The following is a 23,444-nucleotide window of genomic DNA, read 5'->3' as shown; positions in this document are numbered from 1 at the left end:
AGATTCCAGCACAAATAAAAATTCAACACAAAAAATCTTTTAGAACAGGAAACCCCCCAAAAAGACAAATATGCCATTCCATCCTTTCTGCTACTGCTAAATGAGCTCTTCCAACATTGTCTCCTGACTCATGGGCATTCTGTCATCAATTAAAACTCCCAGGCTTTTCCCTTTAGTACTGTACCTCTCCTACCTTTCCCCAACTTGTTAAGAATGATGTGTGCTGTCTCTTGTCCTGCCTACAGAGGACAGACTAATACTGATAAAACTCAAACAAGTTACACAGAAAGAGACTAGACATCGTTCTATCTCTAATGATTTGACAAATACCTAGTACGTTATAAAAGCCTGACTACATAAGCTCCAAAATAATCAGAACTTAAATTTAAGAATTTTAAATCTCCTTAAACAAAAAGGGAAAATGTAAATTTCTAAAGGTTACACTAGTGGTCATTGGCGTTACAGCAATAATGTTATTGTTCATGTTTTCCAGACTTCCAATTACTACCTCAGAGCAGAAAAGTAGAAAATCTAAGAGCTCACCTGGCGTTGAGGGGGTCGCTGGTGGGCCACCCCAAGATAAGAACCCAGGAGAGTGGTGGCCTGCAGGGGCTCTGTGGGGCACCAGTATTCTAGAGAAAGCTCCAAGTTAAAGGGGTTCTTTTTATATAGCTCACCAATCTGCAGAGAGTAAACAAAGATTGTGGGAAAATGCCTTTACTTGAAAATTACTTTTAAATAAAAATGTACATTTTTAAATGAATTCACTTAAGATATCAGATCTAAAATTCTCCCAAGTTAGGGAAAAAACAATAGAACAGCGGTTTTCAACCTGTGGGTCGTGACCCCAGCGGGGTCACCTAAAGCCATCGGAAAATACATAATGCATATCAGGTATTTACATTCCGGATCATAACTGTAGCAAAATTAGAGTTATGAAGTAGCCACCAAAATTATTTTTTGGTTTGGGGTCACCGCAACATGAGGAACTGTATTGCGGGGTCATGGCATTAGAAAGGTTGAGAACTACTGCAATAGAAGATGACGATTCACCCAATATAGGGCTTACCAAGAGCATTAAGTGTTCCAGATCCCTTCTAAGCGAAATGGGGGGCTCATTACCCAGCTGCAGACTCATGTGAATCATTCGAGCATCTTCGTCTGCCCGGTTCCTCAACTGCTTCACCTAATAAATATATGACATGTGTTTTAAAATGTAAATTCATTACATGGGTGATAATACTGATCAGGCAACTACCTAAAAGTGATTACAAATACTGATCAACTTATAACCTATGCAACTTACGACCATTTGACTTTACGACCACAATCGCTAGCCACGACTGCTCCACATCTGGCAGCGCAAGCGTTACCCGCTGGGCGTACGACAGTGCGGACCAGTTTCCGGCAGCACTACCATCTCCGCGTGCACCATTTCAACTGTTATCCCAGACTCGGTACAGCAATTTGTGTTTTGTGTCTTGGATATTTTTCATCAAACCCCTCCCAAGATGTCTACCAAGAGGAAATTGTCTTTGCAAATATTAAACCAGTTGTACTGGTAATGCAGTGTTTTACTTAAATCTGATGAGTGTAAAAATAAGAAACAAAATGGTATAGAGATGATACAAATGGCATAAAATGAACAAAGAAAATTATGATATATAACAATAATGAAAGAAAATTATGATAAAATATGACTTAAAGATTTTTATAACATCATTTCACAGTGCTGTACATATAGCCTACTCAATTTACGACCTAATTGTGTTACGACCGGTCAGAACCAATCGTGGTCGTAAGTTGAGCAGTAGCTGTACATAAAAACTGTGTAAGTATCAATTCCACTTTAATGACATGAAGAAATAGGTTAGGACTTTTACTGTGCTATTACTATCCATAAATTACAATATCTGAAAATTTCAATGCATTTTCCACTATGGATAGTTGAGTTCAACTACAGTGTTTCTCAATGCGGACATGACTGACATTTTGGGAAGGACATTTCTTCACCGGGTTGGTTTATCCTGAACACTGCAGGGCACGTTAGCACCTACTACCAACAACACCACTACAATTACTATAACAAGCAAAACTGGCTCAACTCATTTCCCGAACACAAGCTGAAGGACATTATAGCCTTGGTTGAGAACCGTTATAACATCTGCGTAAACTAAATGACAACTGATATAAGAAAACTACTTCTTCTTTAAAAAACATTAGAGCTAGATAAATCCAAATTATAGTTGGAGATTTCAACACTCCTCTCTCAATATTCAACAGAGCAAGTACACAGGAAATCAGTATGGATATGAAGGACTTGAGTAACACTACCAACCCTCTGCTCAAAGAAGGATCGAGGAAAACAAAGAAAAATATATTAAATTGGAGAAAAATAAAATTACAACAAAAATATCAAAATTTGTCACACAGCTAAAACAGTAGAGATAAATATATATTAAATGCTTATATTAGAAAAAGGATTTCAAATCAATAATCTAAGCTTCCACCTTAAGACACTTAAATGAGAAGAGCAAATTAAACCCAAAGCAAAAGAATATAATAAAGAGCAGAAATCAGCCTGACCAGGTGGTGGTGCAGCGAATAGTGTGTCGGCCTGGGATGCTGAGGACCCAGGCTCAAAACCCCAAGGTCACCAGCCTGAGCGCAGGCTCACCAACTTGACCGCAGGATCATAGACATGACCCCGTGGTCGCTGGCTTGAGCCCAAAGGTCGCTGGCTTGAGCAAGGGCTCACTGGCTCAGCAGTCACACATGAGAAAGTAATCAATGAACAACTGAAGTGCTGCAACTATAAGTTGACGCTTCTCATCTCTCTCCCTTCCTGACTGCCTGTCTGTTTCTCTCTCTTTCTCTCACCTCTGCTAAAAAGAAAATATTTTTAAAAGGGCAGAAATCAAAAACAGTGAAACAATGTATCATATGAAGCCAAAGCTGGTTCACTGAGAAAAATAAGTAAAGCTGATACTCTAGTCAGGTTAATTAAAAAACAAAGGGAGAAGACACAAATTACCAAGCATTTTCATTTAACTATTACTTTCTCATTAGAAACCTTCTCAACTTGAATTAATTCTTTTAGCTTATTCTCAGTTAACAATTTCATTTCCAGGAATCACAAACTAATTCACAAGCTAAAGCATAAAGTGTATTGATCAGTTTTAAATTATTTTATAAAACTCTTCTACAACCTTGTACTCATCCTAAATTATTCCACCTACCTTCATTGGCATAAGTGCAAGGAAATCGGTGATGAGATTGTGGATTCTACGAATATAAAATTCATCCTGATAGAAGTTTTCTGACGCCACCACAGATTCAGTGAGGAACAAGAAGACATTGTCAGCAATCGCGAGCTCTGCCATTGCTTCATCTGCTTCTGTGAATTCAGCGAGAGCTGGAAATGCATTTAGAAAAACAGCACACGGAAAAAACATTGTTAATTTAGATTATAATAGCTCATGATATCCTGTTGATGTATCAAAATTGTTAAACTCTGAGCATGTGCTGCTATGCACAAAATATGACTGTGTATAAGCCTAACTGACTACAAACCCCCCAAAAATACTAAAAAATTACATCAGAAAAATTTTCAGAAGTCTATTGAGAGTAGAAACTAATTTTTCAAAATTGAGACTTTTGTTAAAACGTTATCTGCATTATTTCAGTAAACGACCATTTCTGCAATATAAGATAAACAATTCCAACACTTCTAGCAGTTTTTTTTAATGTTTATTTTACTGGTTTTAGAAGAAAAGGGAGGGAGAGAAAGACAATATCGATCTGTTCCCAGATGTGCCCGATCAGGGATCAAACCAGCAACCTCTATACTTCAAGACGATGCACTCACCCACTGAGCCACCCAGCCAGGGCTCTAGCAGTGTTTACAATTCAAATTTACAAAAATATCTTATGGTTAGAAAATGTTAATTATTAATTAACATTCCTAATTATCAAAGCTTATAAAAGGGTATGAGCATGTCAAGGTAATGAGATTAAGTAGCCAAAGATCTAGGACTTGAAACGGGGTCTGGATTCTTGCCTCTTTTATCTACTCTCCCATAGCCAACTACATCATTGTCTATTATGCCTCTCAAGATCAGGGCAATGATGCAGTCAAGTATATCACATGAATTTGATTAAGCATATGAATTTTTAAGTTGGGTTTATTGGTGTTAATACAATTACACAGGTTTCAGGTGAACAATTCTATAACACATCATCTGTACTCTGCACTGTGTGTTCACCACCCCAAGTCAAGTCTTCTTCCACTACCATGTAGTGTATGAATTTGATTAACCATCACAGAGCCACTTAAAAGTTTAAAAGATGGCCCTGGCCGGTTGGCTCAGCGGTAGAGCGTCGGCCTGGCGTGCAGGGGACTCGGGTTTGATTCCCGGCCAGGGCACATAGGAGAAGCGCCCATTTGCTTCTCCACCCCTTCCCCTCCCGCAGCCAAGGCTCCATTGGAGCAAAGATGGCCCGGGCGCTGGGGATGGCTCCTTGGCCTCTGCCCCAGGCGCTGGAGTGGCTCTGGTCGCGACAGAGCGACACCCCAGAGGGGCAGAGCATCGCCCCTGGTGGGCGTGCCGGGTGGATCCCGGTCGGGCGCATGCGGGAGTCTGTCTGTCTCTCCCCGTTTCCAGCTTCAGAAAAATACCAAAAAAAAAAAAAAAAAGTTTAAAAGGTAATTTTATGCCAGAAATGTACTGAAATAAGACTTGTAAATGAATAAGGGATATCCAGAAACAGAATTTGTACATGAATATAAATGTCTAATAAGCTACCTCTCAGCTTTAATATAAAAAACACTTGGCCAAAGAAAGACTTCTAATACCAAAAAAAAAACAACAGCCTTATGCAGCTCCTTCTGGAACAGCATAACGCTAGTGAACAAAATGTTCTGGAATCATACAATTGATATGACACAGGAATCTGATGATGCTCCATGAATTGTAAAACATTAATAAAATCTAGATTGAGGCCTTGGCTGGTTGGCTCAGTGATAGAGCGTTGGCCTGGCATGTGGATGTCCTGGGTTCGATTACTAACCAGGGCACACAGGAGAAGTACCCATCTGCTTCTCCAACCCTCCCCCTCTTGCTTCTCTATCTCTATCTCTCTCTTCTCCTCCCCTCCTGCAGCCATGGTTCAATTGGAGCGAGCTGGCCCCTGGTGCTGAGGATGGCTCCATGGCCTTCACCTTAGGCACTAAAAATTGGCTCCGGTTGCAATGGAGCAAGGGCCCCAGATGGGCAGAGCATTGCCCCCTAGTGGGCTTGCCAGGTGGATCCCAACGGGGGCACATGCAGGAGTCTCTCTCTGCCTCCCCTCCTCTCACTAAATTAAAAAGAAAAAAATCTAGATTTACCATAAAAACAACTGACAACTCCTGGATTTCAAATTACAATGAAGGCATAGTTCTCACCCTGTTAGAGTACACCACTATTTAAGAATGATTATTACATGAATGTAAACAGCAGAATAGGATATGCTATAGTGGGTAACAAATTGTTAAGTCAGAATCCCACTTCCATTCTTAATTGATCCAAAGGTCTTCTTTTTAATAATTGTATTTAAGAGAAATAATATTTCATATCATTTCTTTTGGGAGAAAAGGGGGGAAAAGGTCTACATTTACCACCTTACAAAATTTCATTTCATGCTCATGTTTATATATGGCAAAAATGACACCCCTTCCAAAATACCATTAAAATGGGTACATTCTTTCTCATAACAAAATTACCTACAACCCACTTACCTGTCACATCAGGTAACTGGGATATTCCCCTCAGTGCCAGTGCCCAGGCCAGTCTGACAGTGGCCTGCAACCCCGGCAGCTTCCAGGGCTGGGAGTCCTGAAGGCGGGAGTGAATTGTTGCAATGTATTGTCGCTCTGTCAACAGTGGAAGTTGATGAATCATATCTGAAAACACAGAAACAGACCGCTATACAAAAAGAAGAAAAATTCTCATTTTGATATATAAAAGTAATGTCTCAAAGTCAGCATCAAAGAATTATAACTAATTAACATTAAAGTTTGACAAACCAAAATTTATAGTACTGTAAAAACTGTACACAAACTAAAAAGAAATGAAATTGACAATAACCCCAAAATATTTTTTCTTCTTTTCCAGGTAAGAGGAGATAAGAGAGATAGACTTCTGCATGTGCCCCGACCACGATCCACCCAACAACCCCTGTCTGGAGCCAAAGCTCTGCCATGCTCGCACCCGGGCAATTTTTAGCACCTGAGGAGGAGACTCCAAGGAGCCATCCTCAGCACCCAGGGCTGATGTGCTCAAACCAATCAAGCCATGACTGTGTGTGAGAGAGAGAGAGAAGGGGAGGGGGCAGGGAGGAGAAGCAGATGGTCACTTCTCCCATGTACCCTAAATGGGAATCAAACCTGGGACATCCACATGCTGGGCTGACACTCTACCAATGAGCCAACCAGCCAGGGCCAATAATCCTAAATTTTAACTCCATTATTTTCAATGGTTTTTAGAAGTGTACTATAAACCAGGAAAATAAAGGCTACTCATGTGTTCTGCATGTAAAGTCTAAGATATAACAATGCTACTTAAAGACCAAAATAGAATCTTACTACATAGATAAATAAGCCAGCCTGAATTAAAATATCAAGTAAAAACTGACCAAAACAAAGAATGAAAATTGCAATCACGTACCTAGTGATTATAACATCAGTGAATAGCCAAATAATAAAGAATTTTCAACTTACAGTTCAGCCATACTACAGTGTTTCAAACAAGCAGAGGATTCTGAATAAATACTAATAATAAATAAATAAAGGGAAACACCACAGACCACCAAAGAATTCGTTTATTTTACTTCATTCTTTTCTTTTCTTTTTTTTTTTTTACAGAGACAGAGAGAGAGTCAGAGAGAGGGATAGACAGGGACAGACAGACAGAAACAAAGACAGATGAGAGGCATCAATCATCAGTTTTTCATTGCGACACCTTAGTTGTTCATTGATTGCTTTCTCATATGTGCCTTGACCGTGGGCCTTCAGCAAACCGAGTGACCCCTTGCTCAAGCCAGTGACCTTGAGTCCAAACTTGTGAGCTTTTGCTCAAACCAGATGAGCCCACGCTCAAGCTGGCGACCTCGGGGGTCTCGCCTGGGTCCTCCACATCCCAGTCCGATACTCTATCCACTGCACCACCGCCTGGTCAGGCTCATTATTTTCTTATACTGTATGTACTGCCCTTTTTTTATTTTTTATTTTTTATTTTTTTTGTATTTTTCTGAAGCTGGAAACGGGGAGAGACAGTCAGACAGACTCCCACATGCGCCCGACCAGGATCCACCCAGCACGCCCACCAGGGGCGACGCTCTGCCCACCAGGGGCGATGCTCTGCCCCTCCGGGGCGTCGCTCTGCCGTGACCAGAGCCACTCTAGCGCCTGGGGCAGAGGCCAAGGAGCCATCCCCAGCGCCCGGGCCATCTTTGCTCTCCAATGGAGCCTTGGCTGGGTGTGGGGAAGAGAAAGACAGAGAGGAAGGGGGGTGGGGGGGTGGAGAAGCAAATGGGCGCTTCTCCTATGTGCCCTGGCCGGGAATCGAACCCGGGTCCCCCCGCACACCAGGCCGACGCTCTACCGCTGAGCCAATCGGCCAGGGCCTTGTATGTACTGCCTTTTGATGTCATCTCATGAATAATTAGTTTGGTGGTTCCCAACCTTTAAGAACACATTCTCTATTTAATTTCCTATATTTTGAAAGCTGCCATCTACTTTCTGTACATGCAGCACAAATCATTCACTTCTCCCATTCATTAATCAAAGATACACAAAAGAACAGAAACAATAAACAAGTTCATCAATCTAAGCACCTGAAGTTGATACAATTACAAGCTCATGCCAAGACCTGTATATCTAAGTTGCCCTGTGAAACTTCCCAGGCATTTCAGTTAGCTTTGCAAAGTCCCAGCTTACGAACTTCCGCTCATACAGCCTCCCCCTCCTTACTGCCGTGCTTCGTTTCATTCAACACAGGACATCTGACCAATGCACTAGCTGGCAGCTTCCTGCACGAGCACAGGGGCTGCTTATTCTGTGACACACAAAGTACCATGTGACATCTTGACTGGAGGAAAGGGGTAGCTGTGTTTTAAACAAGCCTTTCCTGGTGGCTAAGAATAGTCGCCAAAGATGAGTGGGAAGTGTCCCATTCATCCTTGTTTCATACCGAATGAGAGGACAACTGGATAATACCATCAAAGGAGAACAAGGGAGAACTTAGTGGGAATCATTTTTTTAGATCCTCAATTCTAAGCAGTCATGGGTTATGTGGTTCCCAAGTAAAATTTTATCCACTTCTGAGAACATATTAAGTCAAAGATGATATATTACTAAAAATGATCACTACCCTCCCTTAGAATGTTTTCAGGAAAGCTTGAAAATATGAATAAATAGTAAAGAAATAAGTAGGTAAATCAGGCATGTGTAACTCATGAACATGTGGTACATAACCTTTAACATTTTCTCATTCCAAAACCCAAAAAGACAACAGAAACATCTAATAGAATTACAATTATGTTTAAAATGTGATCTTTTAGGTAAATATTCAAATATGAATGAACTGTACACAAAAGAATAAAAAGCACAATTTTGAACTTTAGTAGTTCAAGTGTCACCCTCTTAAACATGATCTCCGCAATTTAAAATCTGATTGTAATAAAAGTATAATAGGGATAGAGCAATACCATCACGCTCCTCTGAGGTCTGCTCTATGAAACTGATATCGAAGCAGTACAACAGCGCCATCAGCAAAGCCAGATTCACCGCATCCAACGAGCCATTGGCCTCAACTGTTACTCTTTCCAAATGTCCAATGAGGAGCAGAGTGTCATCCTTGCCTAACGGTGACTGACAAGACCAGGCAAACAGGCTTTCTGCCAGAGACTGCCTGCACTCCTTGATGAGATCAGAAACCTGGAAATAAAATGTATGATGAAAAACATATCAGAGGAAAACATATAAACCACAGGGAAGCCTGGTCTTATCCAAAATCTAAACTATCTTTTATACAGGCTAACTAAATAAATGTATCTGAATCTTACAATCTCTCCTCTGGAATTCTAAACAAACACTATTGTTAATTCCTCATTCTTAAGCTCGAAGGTCCTGTGTGGGACAATCAATTTCTTGAAGCGATTATTCCAGAGCTATAATAGCAAAGAAAATAGAAAGAAGCTAAAACAGCCACCAAGTCTATTTCGCAGACACAAGTGCCTTCACACTCTAACATGCATTTGTGGTTTTCCTACGCCTGTACTAGAAGAATATTCTAATTGCCATGACTTTTCTGCCTCTGAGATTTGAAAAGCCAGGACTTGATCGTGTTGAAACCTTGCCTCTTTGCGATGCTTTTCACTGCCCAAACCTCGTTCGCGCTGCAGTTTCTCAAACTCGTTGTTCACGTCAATCTGTGACACCAAAGTGAGGACTTTGTAAGTCAACCCTTGCTCCATCAGCTCATCTGTAAAGCGTGTTGTTATGGAAACCAGCTCTGGACTGTAAAGAAAAGAAATCAATAAACAAAGTTATAATAATGCTTATACTTCCTCATCACACGGACACGGTGAACACTCATTTGACAGTAATGTTGCATTACTGGAAACAACCAGGATGAAATTATAACCTATGTCTTTCCATCCTTTTCAGATCACTGGGTTTCAATCAGGTTCTAACCATAAATAACTCAACTACCTTTTATTTGTAAATAAAATAAAGCACATTTAACCTGCTGGATCACTCTTGGTAGAATAAGGAAGCATTTATGGCTTATGTTTCACACATTACTTAAATTATATATAATTTAAGCAGAAATTTTTCTTGTTTCTAAAATGATACTTCTTCAAGTAATTTCTAATTAACCCCTGAAACGCTAAGAAGCAAACAGACCTGAGTTCGAGGGTCCACGTCTTTCCTCGTCTAGACTGTATCAAGGCTTTGAGGGAATTCGCGATGCATCGCTTTCCATCCCAATACAAAAGAACCGCTACCAATCCTCGGGTGAGGCCAGGAAAATGTGGCTGCTGGTGCTCTCCTGGAAAAGGAAGCGGATGGATAATTTAGTAAATAAACACTTATGTGTTAAGACGAGACAAAAATCACTACTGATATTCAAAGAAATCTCAGAACCTCAGGGCTTAAAGGGCCCAAAAGGTCCTCTACTTCAAACATCATTCCACTGTTTTATTCTCTTTCAAATATTTGGAAGTTTCTTCCCCTTATCTTTTCTGAAAATGAAACCGTCTTCCTTGTGTTCCATCTTCTTCACTCTGTAGTTGCAGTTTCTACGGCTTTTCTCTCCCTAGTCCAATCACTCCTCCACTCCACTCCCTCCCTGCCCCAAAGTCATCTCGCGGCTTCAGACCTCTGTATGGGCGATTGCTTCTGTCTGAGCCAGCATACCTCTTTTAATGCTGCCTTAGGTCAAAAGGGATATTGGCAGCCACATGATCACTTAAGACTTTCTTTCAATTAAAATGCCTACATTGCTTCTTCATGTGGCTCCTTTGTTATAATTAAAATGAACTGCTTATTTTATAGAAATTTCCATCTTTTCTCTACACAGTAGCAGAAGAATAATTTCAAAGTTATTCCAGATTATATACATCTTCTGCTTAAAGCCCCTGCCCACAACTTCCCACTGCAATTAGAACCAAATCCAAATAATTTTCACGGCCTGTGAGACTGCCTATGATCAGAGTCCTGCTCGATCGTCGCCTTCCTTCACTCCCGCCTCATGCCCGTCCCCACCACAGAGGTCCTTCGCCCTTTCCCCTCCCCGTGCCTCATGCCCGTCCCCACCACAGAGGTCCTTCACCCTTTCCCCTCCCCGTGCCTCATGCCCGTCCCCACCACAGAGGTCCTTCGCCCTTTCCCCTCCCCGTGCCTCATGGCCGTCCCCACCACAGAGGTCCTTCGCCCTTTCCCCTCCCCGTGCCTCATGGCCGTCCCCACCACAGAGGTCCTTCGCCCTTTCCCCTCCCCGTGCCTCATGCCCATCCCCACCAGAGGTCCTTTGCCCTTTCCCCTCCCCGTGCCTCATGCCCGTCCCCACCACAGAGGTCCTTCGCCCTTTCCCCTCCCCGTGCCTCATGCCCATCCCCACCAGAGGTCCTTCGCCCTTTCCCCTCCCGGTGCCTCATGGCCGTCCCCACCACAGAGGTCCTTCGCCCTTTCCCCTCCCCGTGCTCACCGCAAGCACTCGCTGCATGCTCTGCCCAGTTCGCCCTTCCCGCAACTCAGGCCAGCACCTGTCACCATGCAGGTCAGTCTAATGTCCCAGTATCAAAGAGGTCTTCTCTGAGTAACCTGTTCCCCCTCTCTATCTCCCACTGCCTTGTTTTATTTTCTTCCTAGAACTCGGTATTATTGAGATGATCTTATTTAGTCCCATTCATTTTTTGAATCACCCCCTCAAAAAGTAACTTCAAAAAAGCAGTGACCTTACCTTCTTACTCATCATATGACAATGACAATAAATGCTTTGTGCTAACATTTTCTGAGATGCAGCCAGTGGTTTTTTTGCTGGGGAGCTACCATGTAAAAGCTCCTTCTAAAAGTTAAATTACCTTAATGCCTTCGATCGCTAAACTAAAGCCTTCCATTAGCCAAAGAGAGACAAAAAGAAATACTTGAAATGTAGTTTTCCAAATAAACGGCATTCTTAGAAACTGTTCTGGAATCTAAATGATATACTACTTTAAAGTCCAAGGCAGTCACTTTATAATTCTGTACTACTGCCGTGGGTTCAGTTAAATGCCAACCTACCGGCGAGGAGGAGCTCAACGGCGGCCAGCTCCCCGATATCGAAAAGGTCGCTGAGGATAAAGGCCTCTTTAATGAGCTGTTCGGGAAGAAGGCGGGTTCCCTGCTGGCCCTGGATGGCCACTCCCTCTGTGCTGGCCTTCTGAACCTTCTCATGCTGTTGAACATTTTTTGGCTACAATGGTAAAAATATGTAAGGTCATGCAATGAAAAGAGTACACTGGAGACAAGGTCTTAAATTTATTCACAAGGCAGCCTGGTAACATCACAAAAAACGTATTTCCTATCAGATAACCTACAGTTAGACTTTACCTTCACCTTCTTATTCTCTTACTACCTTCTCAATAATGACTTCTGCTAAACTCTGAACTACGAAATTTTAAGAAAGCACATAAAATGGCATATTATTTCTCAAGTTTCTAAGAAACTTTTCCAATTGTATATTTAATAAATAAAAACAATCAGGTCTTCAACTGGGAAATAACAAATGGATATATATGAGTTGAATTTCAATTAATGGGGCTAATGATAGTTTATTAATATAGTATTTATTACTTTGTCTTATCCCCCCCAAAAGTCTTACAACTTGGTTCAAATATACTTCTCACAAAAATTAGGGGATATTTCATCACTTCATATTCATTTTGAAATATCCCCTAATTTTTGTGAGCAGTGTATTTAACAAATGACATATAGGACAGAATTATTTGATGGATCATACAATCTTAGAAATTTACACCTTAAAAAATGCCACAAGCCTGACCAGGCAGTGGCGCAGTGGATAGAGTATGGGACTGGAACACAGAGGACCCAGGTTCGAGACCCAAAGGTCAGCAGCTTGAGTGCAGGGCCACTGGCTTGAGCGTAGGATCATAGACATGATCCCATGGTTGCTGGCCTGAGCCCAAAGGCCGCTAGCTTGAACCCAAGGTTGCTGACTTGAGCAAGAGGTCACTGGCCCAGCTGGAGCTCCTCAGTCAAGGCACAAATTAGAATGCAATCAATGAACAACTAAGGAGCCGCAATGAAGAACTGATGCTTCTTATCTCTCTCCTTTCCTGTCTGTCTGTCCCTATTTGTCCCTCTCTCTGACTCTTGCTCTGTCAAAAAAAGAAAAAAGAAGAAAAGGCCACAAAAGTCATTTAATCCAACTCCTCTATTAAGAGATGGGAAAACAGGTGCCCAGATTCGTCAGATGACTCGCCTATAGTCACACAACCCTAGTGGTGGAGTCAAGACCGGATCTCAGCTCACCTGGCTCCCAGGCTAGGGCTCTTTCTAATAAAAACTGATAGAACACCGAAAAGCACAAGGCCATTTCTGGTAAGACAAACTCATACAGTTCTCATATGATCTTGTTAGTCTATAAATGAAAATTGCCAAACAGTGAGAAAACAAGTTTCCAAACACAACTCCCCTCTACTTAAGTATTCTATTCCTAGGTGAAAAGGATTTCAAGAGGCAGTAATTAATGACATGCAAAATTGATTAGTTCAGCTAACACAACTCACATAACATTATGAAGAGTTAAAATTCTGAAGTGTAGCTGGAAACAAAATAATCTTACTGAGCTTAGACGTATTAACTATAAAGTGAGAAATTCCAAGGAGACTCATTTTTCTAGAATATACTGAACTTTTCAAATTGTGTTCAAATATTAAGATCTCTCCAAGCTAGAGATAAATCCATATTAACTTCTATGGAGAATCAAAAGAAGATAGTAACTACTTCTAGAAAAAATTAATTTTTAGAGAAAACTTGAATCAGTGGACCAGTACAGGAACATAGCTCATTTATATGCAGTAAGAGTTTACGTGCTCCTTCAATCTTTAAAAAAATCCAATAAAATAACAAATCCAAGAAGCAAAAACAAAAATTTCCTACTGGGTTTTTGAACAATGAGATGAAGTCAGGTTTATGTTTCTTCAAAATCATGTCCAGAAGGTGGACAGCTTCAGGCTGTCTTCTCCAGAGAGCATTTCCCACCGTTTGCCAAATGTCTTTATAAGGACCCCAGAGGCTGGCGGCTTCAAGACAAAAACAAATAAGACCAGCATCAAATGAAACATACATTTGGAAAATAACATCGGGCAGTGTCTACATATTTCAGCCATGCTCATGGCTACTATTAAATACACCGAATTATAGTTTCAAACCGAACATTATAACATAAAAGCATACTTACAATTCTCAAGCAAAACTAGAAACATCATTTTATCTACCTTAACGTAATGTAAAGTAAATCCGGACTTCAAATTGGAGTATCAGCCAAACCTTGTTTTGCCACTTTATTCACTGTGTGACATGGAGTGAGGAAATAACCTCTTCACACTCCAGTTTCCCTTATACATAAAATAGAGAAGTCATCTGCTTCATGGGACTGGATGATTAAATGAGATACGTCAGATCAAACACAATCCAGTGCCTGGCATACCACAGGCATGCAATCAACCTAAGTGACTTTCCATCCAAACGGAAAGCAGGAGTACGGGGAGGAGGGGATCAGATTTTGAAAGCTTAGAATGCTGAAATTAAGAGTACTTTATTTTGGCTGGGATACTAGCTATTAAAAAACAGCATACAAGTACGAAATACTTTTGTAAATTCATAAAATGGGGTCACATTTTGATTTGTAAAGGTAAGAAGTAATAAGAAGTAACACTGAGCTTTTGCTATATGATCCTGAGCATGGTTCTAAGCTCTTTATAAGTATTATTTCATCACAGAACACTGTAAGGCAGGGGTCCCCAAACTTTTTACACAGGGAGCCAGTTCACTGTCCCTCAGACCGTTGGAGGGCCGAACTATAAAAAAAACTATGAACAAATCCCTATGCATACTGCACATATCTTATTTTAAAGTAAAAAAACAAAACGGGAACAAATACAATATTTAAAATAAACAACAAGTAAATTTAAATCAACAAACTTACCAGTATTTCAATGGGAACTATGCTCCTCTCACTGACCACCAATGAAAGAGGTGCCCCTTCCAGAAGTGCGGCGGGGGCCGGATAAATGGCCTCAGGGGGCCGAATGTGGCCCATGGGCCGTAGTTTGGGGACCCCTGCTGTAAGGTCACCACTATGCCTCCCTACATTTTACAGATATGGAAACCAAGGCCAGGAGGTCTAGAACCTCATCCCAGGTCACCGGGATAAGTAAATAGATTGTGAACCCAGGCAGTCTAGCATCAGAATGTACCCTAACCACTAAGATGCACTGCCTCCATACATAAATGAGAAGGTGAATTCAGGTGAACAGACTGGTAAGTAAAGAAATTCAGATCACATCTAGACAAATTTACCTAACTCAGCTGAATTCACTGACCTAAAAATATTTAAGCTCCACAATTAAACAGTATACAGTAGGGGATAAGAGAAACAGTCTTGGTTTTTAAAATCTACAATCAAGTTGGGAGACAAACTGTATATAAGTGAAATTTGTATGACTTCTAAAGCTCTGGCCTGGTGGCTCAGCAGATAGAGCAGGGGTCGGGAATCTTTTTGGCTGAGAGAGCCATGAATGCCACATATTTTAAAATGTAATTCCATGAGAGCCATACAACGACCCATGTACTTTACATATTATCCAATAAAAATTTGGTGTTGTCCTGGAGGACAGCTGTGATTGGCTCCAGCCACCTGCAACCATGAACATGAGCGGTAGGAAATGAATGGATTGTAATATATAAGAATGTTTTATATTTTTAACGTTATTATTTTTTTTATTAAAGATTTGTCTGCAAGCCAGATGCAGCCATCAAGAGCCACATCTGCCTTGCAAGCCATAGGTTCCCAGCCCGAGATAATGTAGTTCTGGCATGGAGGTCTCAGGTTTGATCCTCAGTCAGGGCACATACAAGATGTGACCAGTGAGTGTACAACTAAGTGGAACAACAAGTTGATGATTCCCTCTCTCTCTCTCTCTCACCCCCCCCCTTTTCCTTTCTCTTCCTTGCTCTCAAATCAATGGGGAAAAAATTTTTTTAATGACTCCTAGGCAAATCTGAAACTTGTCTTACCACAGTATTTAAGAAATCTGACAAAGAGTTGAGAAAAAGTAAACTGTCTATAAAAATAATACTTAATATACTTTGAAGAACTAATAAATTTCTTTGCATTATACATCCTTAGCTTGAATAAGCTCAGTGAGTTCTCAAAAAAAATTTCATTTCCTCCCTTTCATGGAGAGCCATCCAATAATAGGTCAAAAACTCTACACCGAAACCTCCCACGTATACTAGCCTCCTCTGCCCACCATTAATACATCACAGAAGGTAGCTGTAACACGACTTATCTTCAGCTTGACCTTGGTTTGACTAATTTTAGTAAATACCTTCCTGCTATAAAAAGGAAGCTATAAAATTTTCCAAGTTACTAAATATGTCATTTTAAGCTAAGTGATTTTGTTCATTTGAGAAATACTTTACATTTGTTTTCCTTAACCCTTTGAGTAGTGAGTTATTTTCATGCTCGCTGACCCCCGGGAGTGAGTATTTTTTTCAAAAAATGAAATTAGTTCCAGTTACAGTTTTATTAACTTAAAACCATGTTTGTTTGATAACCAATTTATGGAAACAAGAACATACATTTGCCTTTTTTTTAATGTTGCTTTACACATTTTTAAAATAAATCGATTGTACTCAGGAGGCACGAGGATATACATGAACGTTCATACTACTCAAAGTGTTACTATGTAAGAATACCTCCAGCCAGTCACATTTATTCAGTCGTTCATCATGAACTCAGTACAGGTGAGTTGTAGTGAGGAAACACAGTTATCATACAGTCATACGTAAGTGTAATATCCAGTTTGGTGAGTGCTATGAAGGAGAGGTGCCCCAGCACAAAGATCAAGGGAATCTAACATAGCCCGGGAGGTTAGGGAAGGGAAGGATTCATTAAGGAAGTGATGGTCAGGCTGAATATTTTAAGGATAAAAGCATGCTTTAACTTTGGGGTTAGGGTGAGGACATGCATTCCAGAAAGTAAGGACAGCACGTGGGTTCCCAAAGCAATAGAGAATGCTGTACTCCCAAAGAACTGAGAAGCTCAAGAGAGTTAAGAGTACAGAACACACAAGGGCCTGGCAAGGGACGAAACTGCCACATCCTGCAGGGCTTCCCAGCCAATGTTAAGGATTTTGGTCTTTACTCTAAAGATAAGCAAAACAACGATTAAAAATGTCTGCTGGACTTAAGGAAATAGAAGAGCATATTACATATTAACCTTACGGAGAGCTGTTTAGGAAGATGGGAAGAGACTAGAGCGGGCGGAGAAGAGGAGGTATAAGAATGGAGTTAGTGAATCCTTTTGGAAGGTTTGTGAAGAGGACAGTAACTGAAGGGAAGCATGAGATCAAGATAAAGAGGGAGGTTAATGGAAAGGAGCAAAAGAGAGGTGGATATCCAAAAGGAGATGGGAGTCAGAGGTACAGGCATAAAGCAGTGGTAGTCAACCTGGTCCCTACCACCCACTAGTGGGCGTTCCAGCTTTCATGGTGGGCGGTAGCAGAGCAACCCAAGTATATATAAATAAAAAGATAGATTTAACTATAGTAAGTTGTTTTATAAAGATTTACTCTGCCAAACTTAGCGAAAATCCGACATAAAGTACTTGGTAAGTAATTATTATTATATGATTTAACTTGCTGTAACTCTGCTTTATAAATTTTATAAAGTAAAGTTACTTCCCTACTTTATAAATCACCATTACTGTGGAACCGATAGGCGGTTAGAAAATTTTACTACTAACAGAGATACAAAAGTGGGCAGTAGGTATAAAAAGGTTGACTAACCCAGGGAATAAAGGGTGGGATTTACCTTGGATAGACACAGGGTCACTGATTCAAAGAGTGCAGATATATCTAGGTTTACAGGTTTTAGGGTAAAAAGAGAGAGAGAGTTCATGCCTGTTGGCTTCTGTTTGCTCTCAATTAGGTGACAGAGGTCATTTGAAAAATAGTCAGGAAGGGCTGTCAAACAATGTCAATAGTACTAGCAGCATGTCTACTCTACCAGGATGATACAAGTTACAATACTAGTCAATAATGCAGCTGGAACTCAAGCACAGGCCTTAGAACTCTACAGAACCTCTGGTTTTTTTCCCCCTTCTACAACTCTAAGCTGTTTAATTTTTTTGGAATTGTCAGGGCACACAGGAGAAGCGCCCATTTGCTTCTCCACCCCTCCGCCGCTCTTTCCTCTCTGTCTCTCTCTTCCTCTCCTGCAGCCAAGGCTCCATTGGAGCAAAGATGGCCCGGGTGCTGGGGATGGCTCTGTGGCCTCTGCCTCAGGCGCTAGAGTGGCTCTGGTCGCAACATGGCCACGCCCAGGATGGGCAGAGCATCGCCCCCTGGTGGGCAGAGCATCGCCCCACGGTGGGCGTGCCAGGTGGATCCCGGTCGGGCGCATGCGGGAGTCTGTCTGACTGTCTCTCCCTGTTTCCAGCTTCAGAAAAATGAAAAAAAAAAAAAAGGAATTATGATTAAAAGAAAAAAAAAACCTTAAAATTTGCTTATCTTAAACACTTTTAAGTGTATAGATCAGTAGCATGAAATTCATTCATGTTGTAGATCAGATCTCCAGAACTTCTTCCTCCTGCAGAACTGAAACTTTGTACCCATTAAACAACTCCCCATTTCCAGCTTCCGCCAGCCAATGGCAACCAACATTCTTTGTTTCTCCTTTGACTACTCTAAGATACATCATATAAGTGGGATCATACCATATTTTTTTTTGTGACTAGTTTAATTCATAGAATATTCTAAAGGCTCATCCATGTTGCATTATTTGAAAGGATTTCCTTTTTAAGACTAATAGTAAAATAAAATAAAATAAAATAAAATAAAATAAAAAGACTAATAGTATTCTACTGTATGTATATACTACAGTGTTTATCCATTCATCCACTTATGGACATTTGGGTTGCTTCTCTAACATCTAAATTAAAAAATACATATATAGTCTCCTGATTCTTGCTCTTTAATAATGTTTCCTTTCTATATTGTCAATTAAACACCATTGACAACTCCTTTTTCCTTCAATGATTTGTTTAGTGGCATGAGTATGTACTAAAGAAAAGTATATAACCACACATATAACCTGCGTTACTCTAAGTATATACATCAGAGTGGGATGGCAGGATAACAATATTAAGGAAGTAACTTTATTACTAACATTGAGATATGTGAACACTTGATGTAATAAAATTAATTAGGTTGCATTTAAGTAGTAGCATGTATTAGTTTAAGAATCAAAGACTGGCTTCGAATCATCAGCTGTATAACTTTGGGGAAGTTACTTAACCACAATATGCTTCTATTTCCAAGTCTGTAAAATGGGGTACTTAATAGCAGCCACCCCAAAGGTGTATAAAGGGAACTAACTGGGATGAAAGTACAACTCAGTCCAGTGCCTAGGAAACAGTAGGTGCTCAATAAACATAACCCTTCATTAGTATAATTCATCACTGCATTTCTGAAATGGTTTGATTTGAAAAACTCAGATTTAAAACTTTTTAAGAATATCGGTCCTGTGGAAAACAGAACAAACCAGCACCAAAAGCACCACCACCAACGAAATGACTTTACAGAGCCAGAAAGAAGAGGTCCCAAGAAAGGGTCCTCTTGGAGAGCCTCTACAAGCATTCACCAGGCAGGGAGGCTCTTAACTGTGCGCAGGAAGCTAAGTACTTTTCGGTCCCTGCGCTGACATTCTAAGCAGGAAATTCATTTTCAGGCATCCTTGCCCCGCCCACTAGGCGCCAACGTGCATCCCAGGAATTGTGACAATAGAAATGCACCCACTCTTTCAAACGCCCCTGGAGGCGGGGGAGTGGGGGGGGGGGTGTACCGCCCCACGTTGAGCATCGCCAAAAAGAGAACCCACATCAAACCATTCAGAGTTCCTTCACCGCCGTCTAGATTCCACCCCGACCCCACAGTCTACCGCTCCAAAAGCGCAGGAGCAGGAGCTGGGGGAACGGGCCACACCCGCGGAACCGGGAGTCACCTGCTGGGCCTAGGGGACCCCTTCTCGGCACCTCTCATAATCCGAGTCCTCGCTTCCTACAAGCCCTGCCCCTCAACCTCCATGAGCTTGGTGCCTACTTTGGGGTGCGAGTTTTTGGCCGGCGCTCGCGGCTTAAAAATATCTCAGGTCCTGTGGCCTCATGGCCCGAGACATGCGCGTCGGGGCAAAATCCGGGCCGCAGACACGCCACGGTGTGGGGAGTGGGAAGGATCGGGCTCGGCCCTGAGCCGCGAAAGACTGCACGCCGGGGTGCAGCGGACCGAGCCTCTGAGTTTCGACCCTCAAGGGCCACCTGGAGGGCTGGAGCCGCCGCGCCAACGCGCGCCATTCAAACTGGGGAGGGGCGGGACTCTAGACCCAGAGCTAGGAAGAAGGGGACACTATGCACAACAGGGGGCTTGCACTCCAAGGAACCTCACCGCCCGGGTGTCTCCCTGGAAACCGATCTTTGTCCAGCCCTGGTCAGCCTTCCACCCCGCCGCACTCACCCGAATTTACCGCCAACAGCGCCGCCATCTTGGAGGCGCCCTAACGGAGCCCTGTGCGCACGGAAGCCCCAGGAAAGGGGGAGGCTGCCCGCGGCGACACCTGAACCAAAAGGTCCCACTCTGACTCCCCTCTGAACAGCACACTCTGCTGACCCAGGAGTGCAAAGACTCGAAAATCTGCTCTGGGCCACACAAGTCAATTTTCGCCGAAATTATTCCCATACATATAAGGCGAGTGCAACCAGTTCGGAGACGCGAGGTCCTTAATTTCACGTTAGTCGTGCAGTGCATCCTGGGACTTGTAGTTTCTTTTTTAAGGATGCATAAAGTTGGTTTAGGTGGAAAAGAAAAAAAAATTATATTCTGAGACTAGTGTTGAAATAACTCCCATTTATGATTTATAAGAACCGTAAATTTAAATCATCTTCATTTCAAATTAAATATTCCTTGCATTACTACTCACTTTAAGAGATGACAAACTAAGTATTCCTTATGTTCCAATACATCAAGTATATTGCATCAACATAGTTGTATAGAGTAAAACAAATGATAACATTTTATTACGAAATTCCAAATGTATACAAAATTAGAATAAGTACCTTCAATAACATGGCCAATTCCTGTACCCCACCCCCAACATGGGAGATTATATTGAAGCAATTTGCTGACATACCATTTCATAAAATGCGCCCTCAAATAACTGGATCTTCTTTTTTCACTTGCTAAATTTTAGTTTGTGAATTTTCAAACTAAAATATAGTCATTATCATTTGCTATCACATGCCAGATAATTATTGAGAATTTCACACTATCTTAATTAATAAATAGCATTATTACTTATATTTATAATTTGTTTTATATTTTATTTATATATTATTATTTCATTATCTTATTTAATTTCTGAAACACTCTTTTTTTTTTTTTGTATTTTTCTGAAGCTGGAAACGGGGAGAGACAGACAGACTCCTGCATGCGCCCGACCGGGATCCACCCGTCTCGCCCACCAGGGGCCATGCTCTGCCCACCAGGGGGCGATGCTCTGCCCCTCCGGGGCGTCGCTCTACCGCGACCAGAGCCACTCTAGCGCCTGGGGCAGAGGCCAAGGAGCCATCCCCAGCGCCCGGGCCATCTTTGCTCCAATGGAGCCTTGGCTGCGGGAGGGGAAGAGAGAGACAGAGAGGAAGGAGGGGGGGGGGGTTGGAGAAGCAAATGGGCGCTTCTCCTATGTGCCCTGGCCGGGAATCGAACCCGGGTCCCCCTCACGCCAGGCCGACGCTCTACCGCTGAGCCAACCGGCCAGGGCCTGAAACATTCTTTAATACTTTCCTTTGTTTTATTTAGTTTTAATTAGGTCCTTGATTACTTTTATTTTTTTACGATTTTGTTGATTTTAGAGAAAGGAGAGAGAGAGGGAGAAAGGAGGTGGGGGAGGAGTAAGAAGCATCAACTCATATTTGCTTCTCACATGTGCCTTGACCAGGCAAGCCCAGGGTTTCAAACCAGCAACCTCGGCATTCCAGGTGGACACTTTTATCCACTGCGCTACCACAGGTCAGGTTCTGGAAACATTCTTATTAGGCGATGCTATAATTATAGCTACTTATCTCAGATATCCATGTGCCTTAAAACCTCACTTTATGCCTGACTGGGTGGTGTTGCAGTGGATAGAGCGTCGGATTGGGATGCGGAGGACCCAGGTTCGAGACCCCGAGGTCGCCAATGTCACCAGCTTGAGAGCGGGCTCATCTGGTTTGAGCAAAGCTCACCAGCTTGGACCCAAGGTCACTGGCTCAAGCAGGGGGTTACTCGGTCTGCTGGAAAGCCCACAGTCAAGGCACATATGAGAAAGCAATCAATGAACAACTAAGGTGTCGCAACGAAAAACTAATGATTGATGCTTCTCATCTCTCTCCGTTCCTGTCTATCTGTCCCTATCTATCCCTCTCTCTGTCTCAATAATAATAATAATAAAATAAAAATAATAAAACCTCACTTTATCACCTCCTCCAACATTCCACTGAGGCTGGGAGAAAATAATTTATATTCCCATTTCACAGTTGGACATCATAATTAAATAATTTAGACAAAAATCACAGCATATGTTGTTCTGAATATCAGGAAAATTCATTCTCCTGAACAAATAACAGTAAGATGTATATTAGGAGGCACACAAAAGTCATTGGTGATTTATTTTAAAGTCACTGTTATACGGAGAGAAATGCCAGACTACAATTAAAGTGGTTTTAAAGAATGGAGGGGAAGAGAGAATGAAAAGGCGAAGTTTAGTGTGAAAGTGAGAAGAATATTGAGCAGAAAATTGGCAGGAAGCGGCATTCAAAGATTTTCTTTCTCAGCACAGCTATTACAAGCCTTCCCCTCCACATATGCTCTCAGCCCACACACTTCCCTCCGAGTAGGTCACTTTGCTTTCTATGAAGGAACACTTTAGCTTCTGCAATGCCCCCTCATCCATCATCACACAGTCATTCTCTCCCTTGACTTGTGGGGCACTGCTGTTCCTGGTTTTCCTTCTATCTTTCTAGTTCTTCTTTTTAAGTTTCCTACAGGAATTTCTCTTCCTCTTCTCATCATTAAATGTAGTGCTTCCCTTTCGGTCATTCCCAGCTTCTATTTATTCTTTTCCTTCTACGTGTTCCTAGGAAATCTATGGCTTCTTACTACTACCCATTAACTGACGAATTCTGTGTGTGTGTGTGTGTGTGTGTGTGTGTGTGTGTGTGTGTGTGTGTGTGTGAGAGAGAGAGAGAGAGAGAGAGAGAGAGAGATTCTAGTCCAGTCCTCTCTGCCATCTTTCAGATTTGTGTATCTAACTTGTGTACCCCACATCTCTACTGATTGTCACATTGGCATCTCAAAACCAATCAGTTAATCCATAACTTAAGTGAGCACTTATCTCTTAAAACCCTGCCACCTGTATTCATATGATTGCCAAAGTCAGAAACCCGAGTCTTTTAATATTCTTCCTTCGACTGCCACATCCTACCCATTGTACCTCACAAATATTCTGCTCTCTGATCCCTAGGCCATTGTTCTCCTCAGGTCTCATCGTCTTATACTTGGGATTTTGCCATTGTCTT

The 23,444-nt window shown here is 41.8% G+C and overlaps 1 protein-coding gene across 2 annotated transcripts in view; it reads right to left on the bottom strand.

The window, feature by feature from the left end:
• NUP205 (nucleoporin 205) overlaps positions 1 to 20,483 on the bottom strand; it is a 77,002-nt gene extending 56,519 nt beyond the window's left edge. For both annotated transcript variants that reach the window (XM_066362774.1, XM_066362775.1), the window contains exons 1-10: positions 20,347 to 20,483; positions 13,709 to 13,851; positions 11,828 to 11,999; positions 9,950 to 10,094; positions 9,400 to 9,559; positions 8,749 to 8,977; positions 5,780 to 5,944; positions 3,240 to 3,415; positions 1,070 to 1,186; positions 544 to 681 (exon numbers count right to left, since the gene is read on the bottom strand). In XM_066362774.1, the coding sequence (XP_066218871.1) occupies positions 544 to 681; positions 1,070 to 1,186; positions 3,240 to 3,415; positions 5,780 to 5,944; positions 8,749 to 8,977; positions 9,400 to 9,559; positions 9,950 to 10,094; positions 11,828 to 11,999; positions 13,709 to 13,851; positions 20,347 to 20,374 (1,473 nt within the window). In that variant the 5' untranslated portion in view covers positions 20,375 to 20,483. The remainder of the gene's footprint in view (positions 1 to 543; positions 682 to 1,069; positions 1,187 to 3,239; positions 3,416 to 5,779; positions 5,945 to 8,748; positions 8,978 to 9,399; positions 9,560 to 9,949; positions 10,095 to 11,827; positions 12,000 to 13,708; positions 13,852 to 20,346) is intronic.
• Between the last annotated feature and the right edge of the window lie 2,961 nt (positions 20,484 to 23,444).

The sequence above is a fragment of the Saccopteryx leptura genome, chromosome 2 (genome assembly GCF_036850995.1).
Source record: "Saccopteryx leptura isolate mSacLep1 chromosome 2, mSacLep1_pri_phased_curated, whole genome shotgun sequence".
NCBI lineage: Eukaryota > Metazoa > Chordata > Mammalia > Chiroptera > Emballonuridae > Saccopteryx > Saccopteryx leptura.
This window is presented reverse-complemented; position numbering and strand designations above follow the sequence as displayed.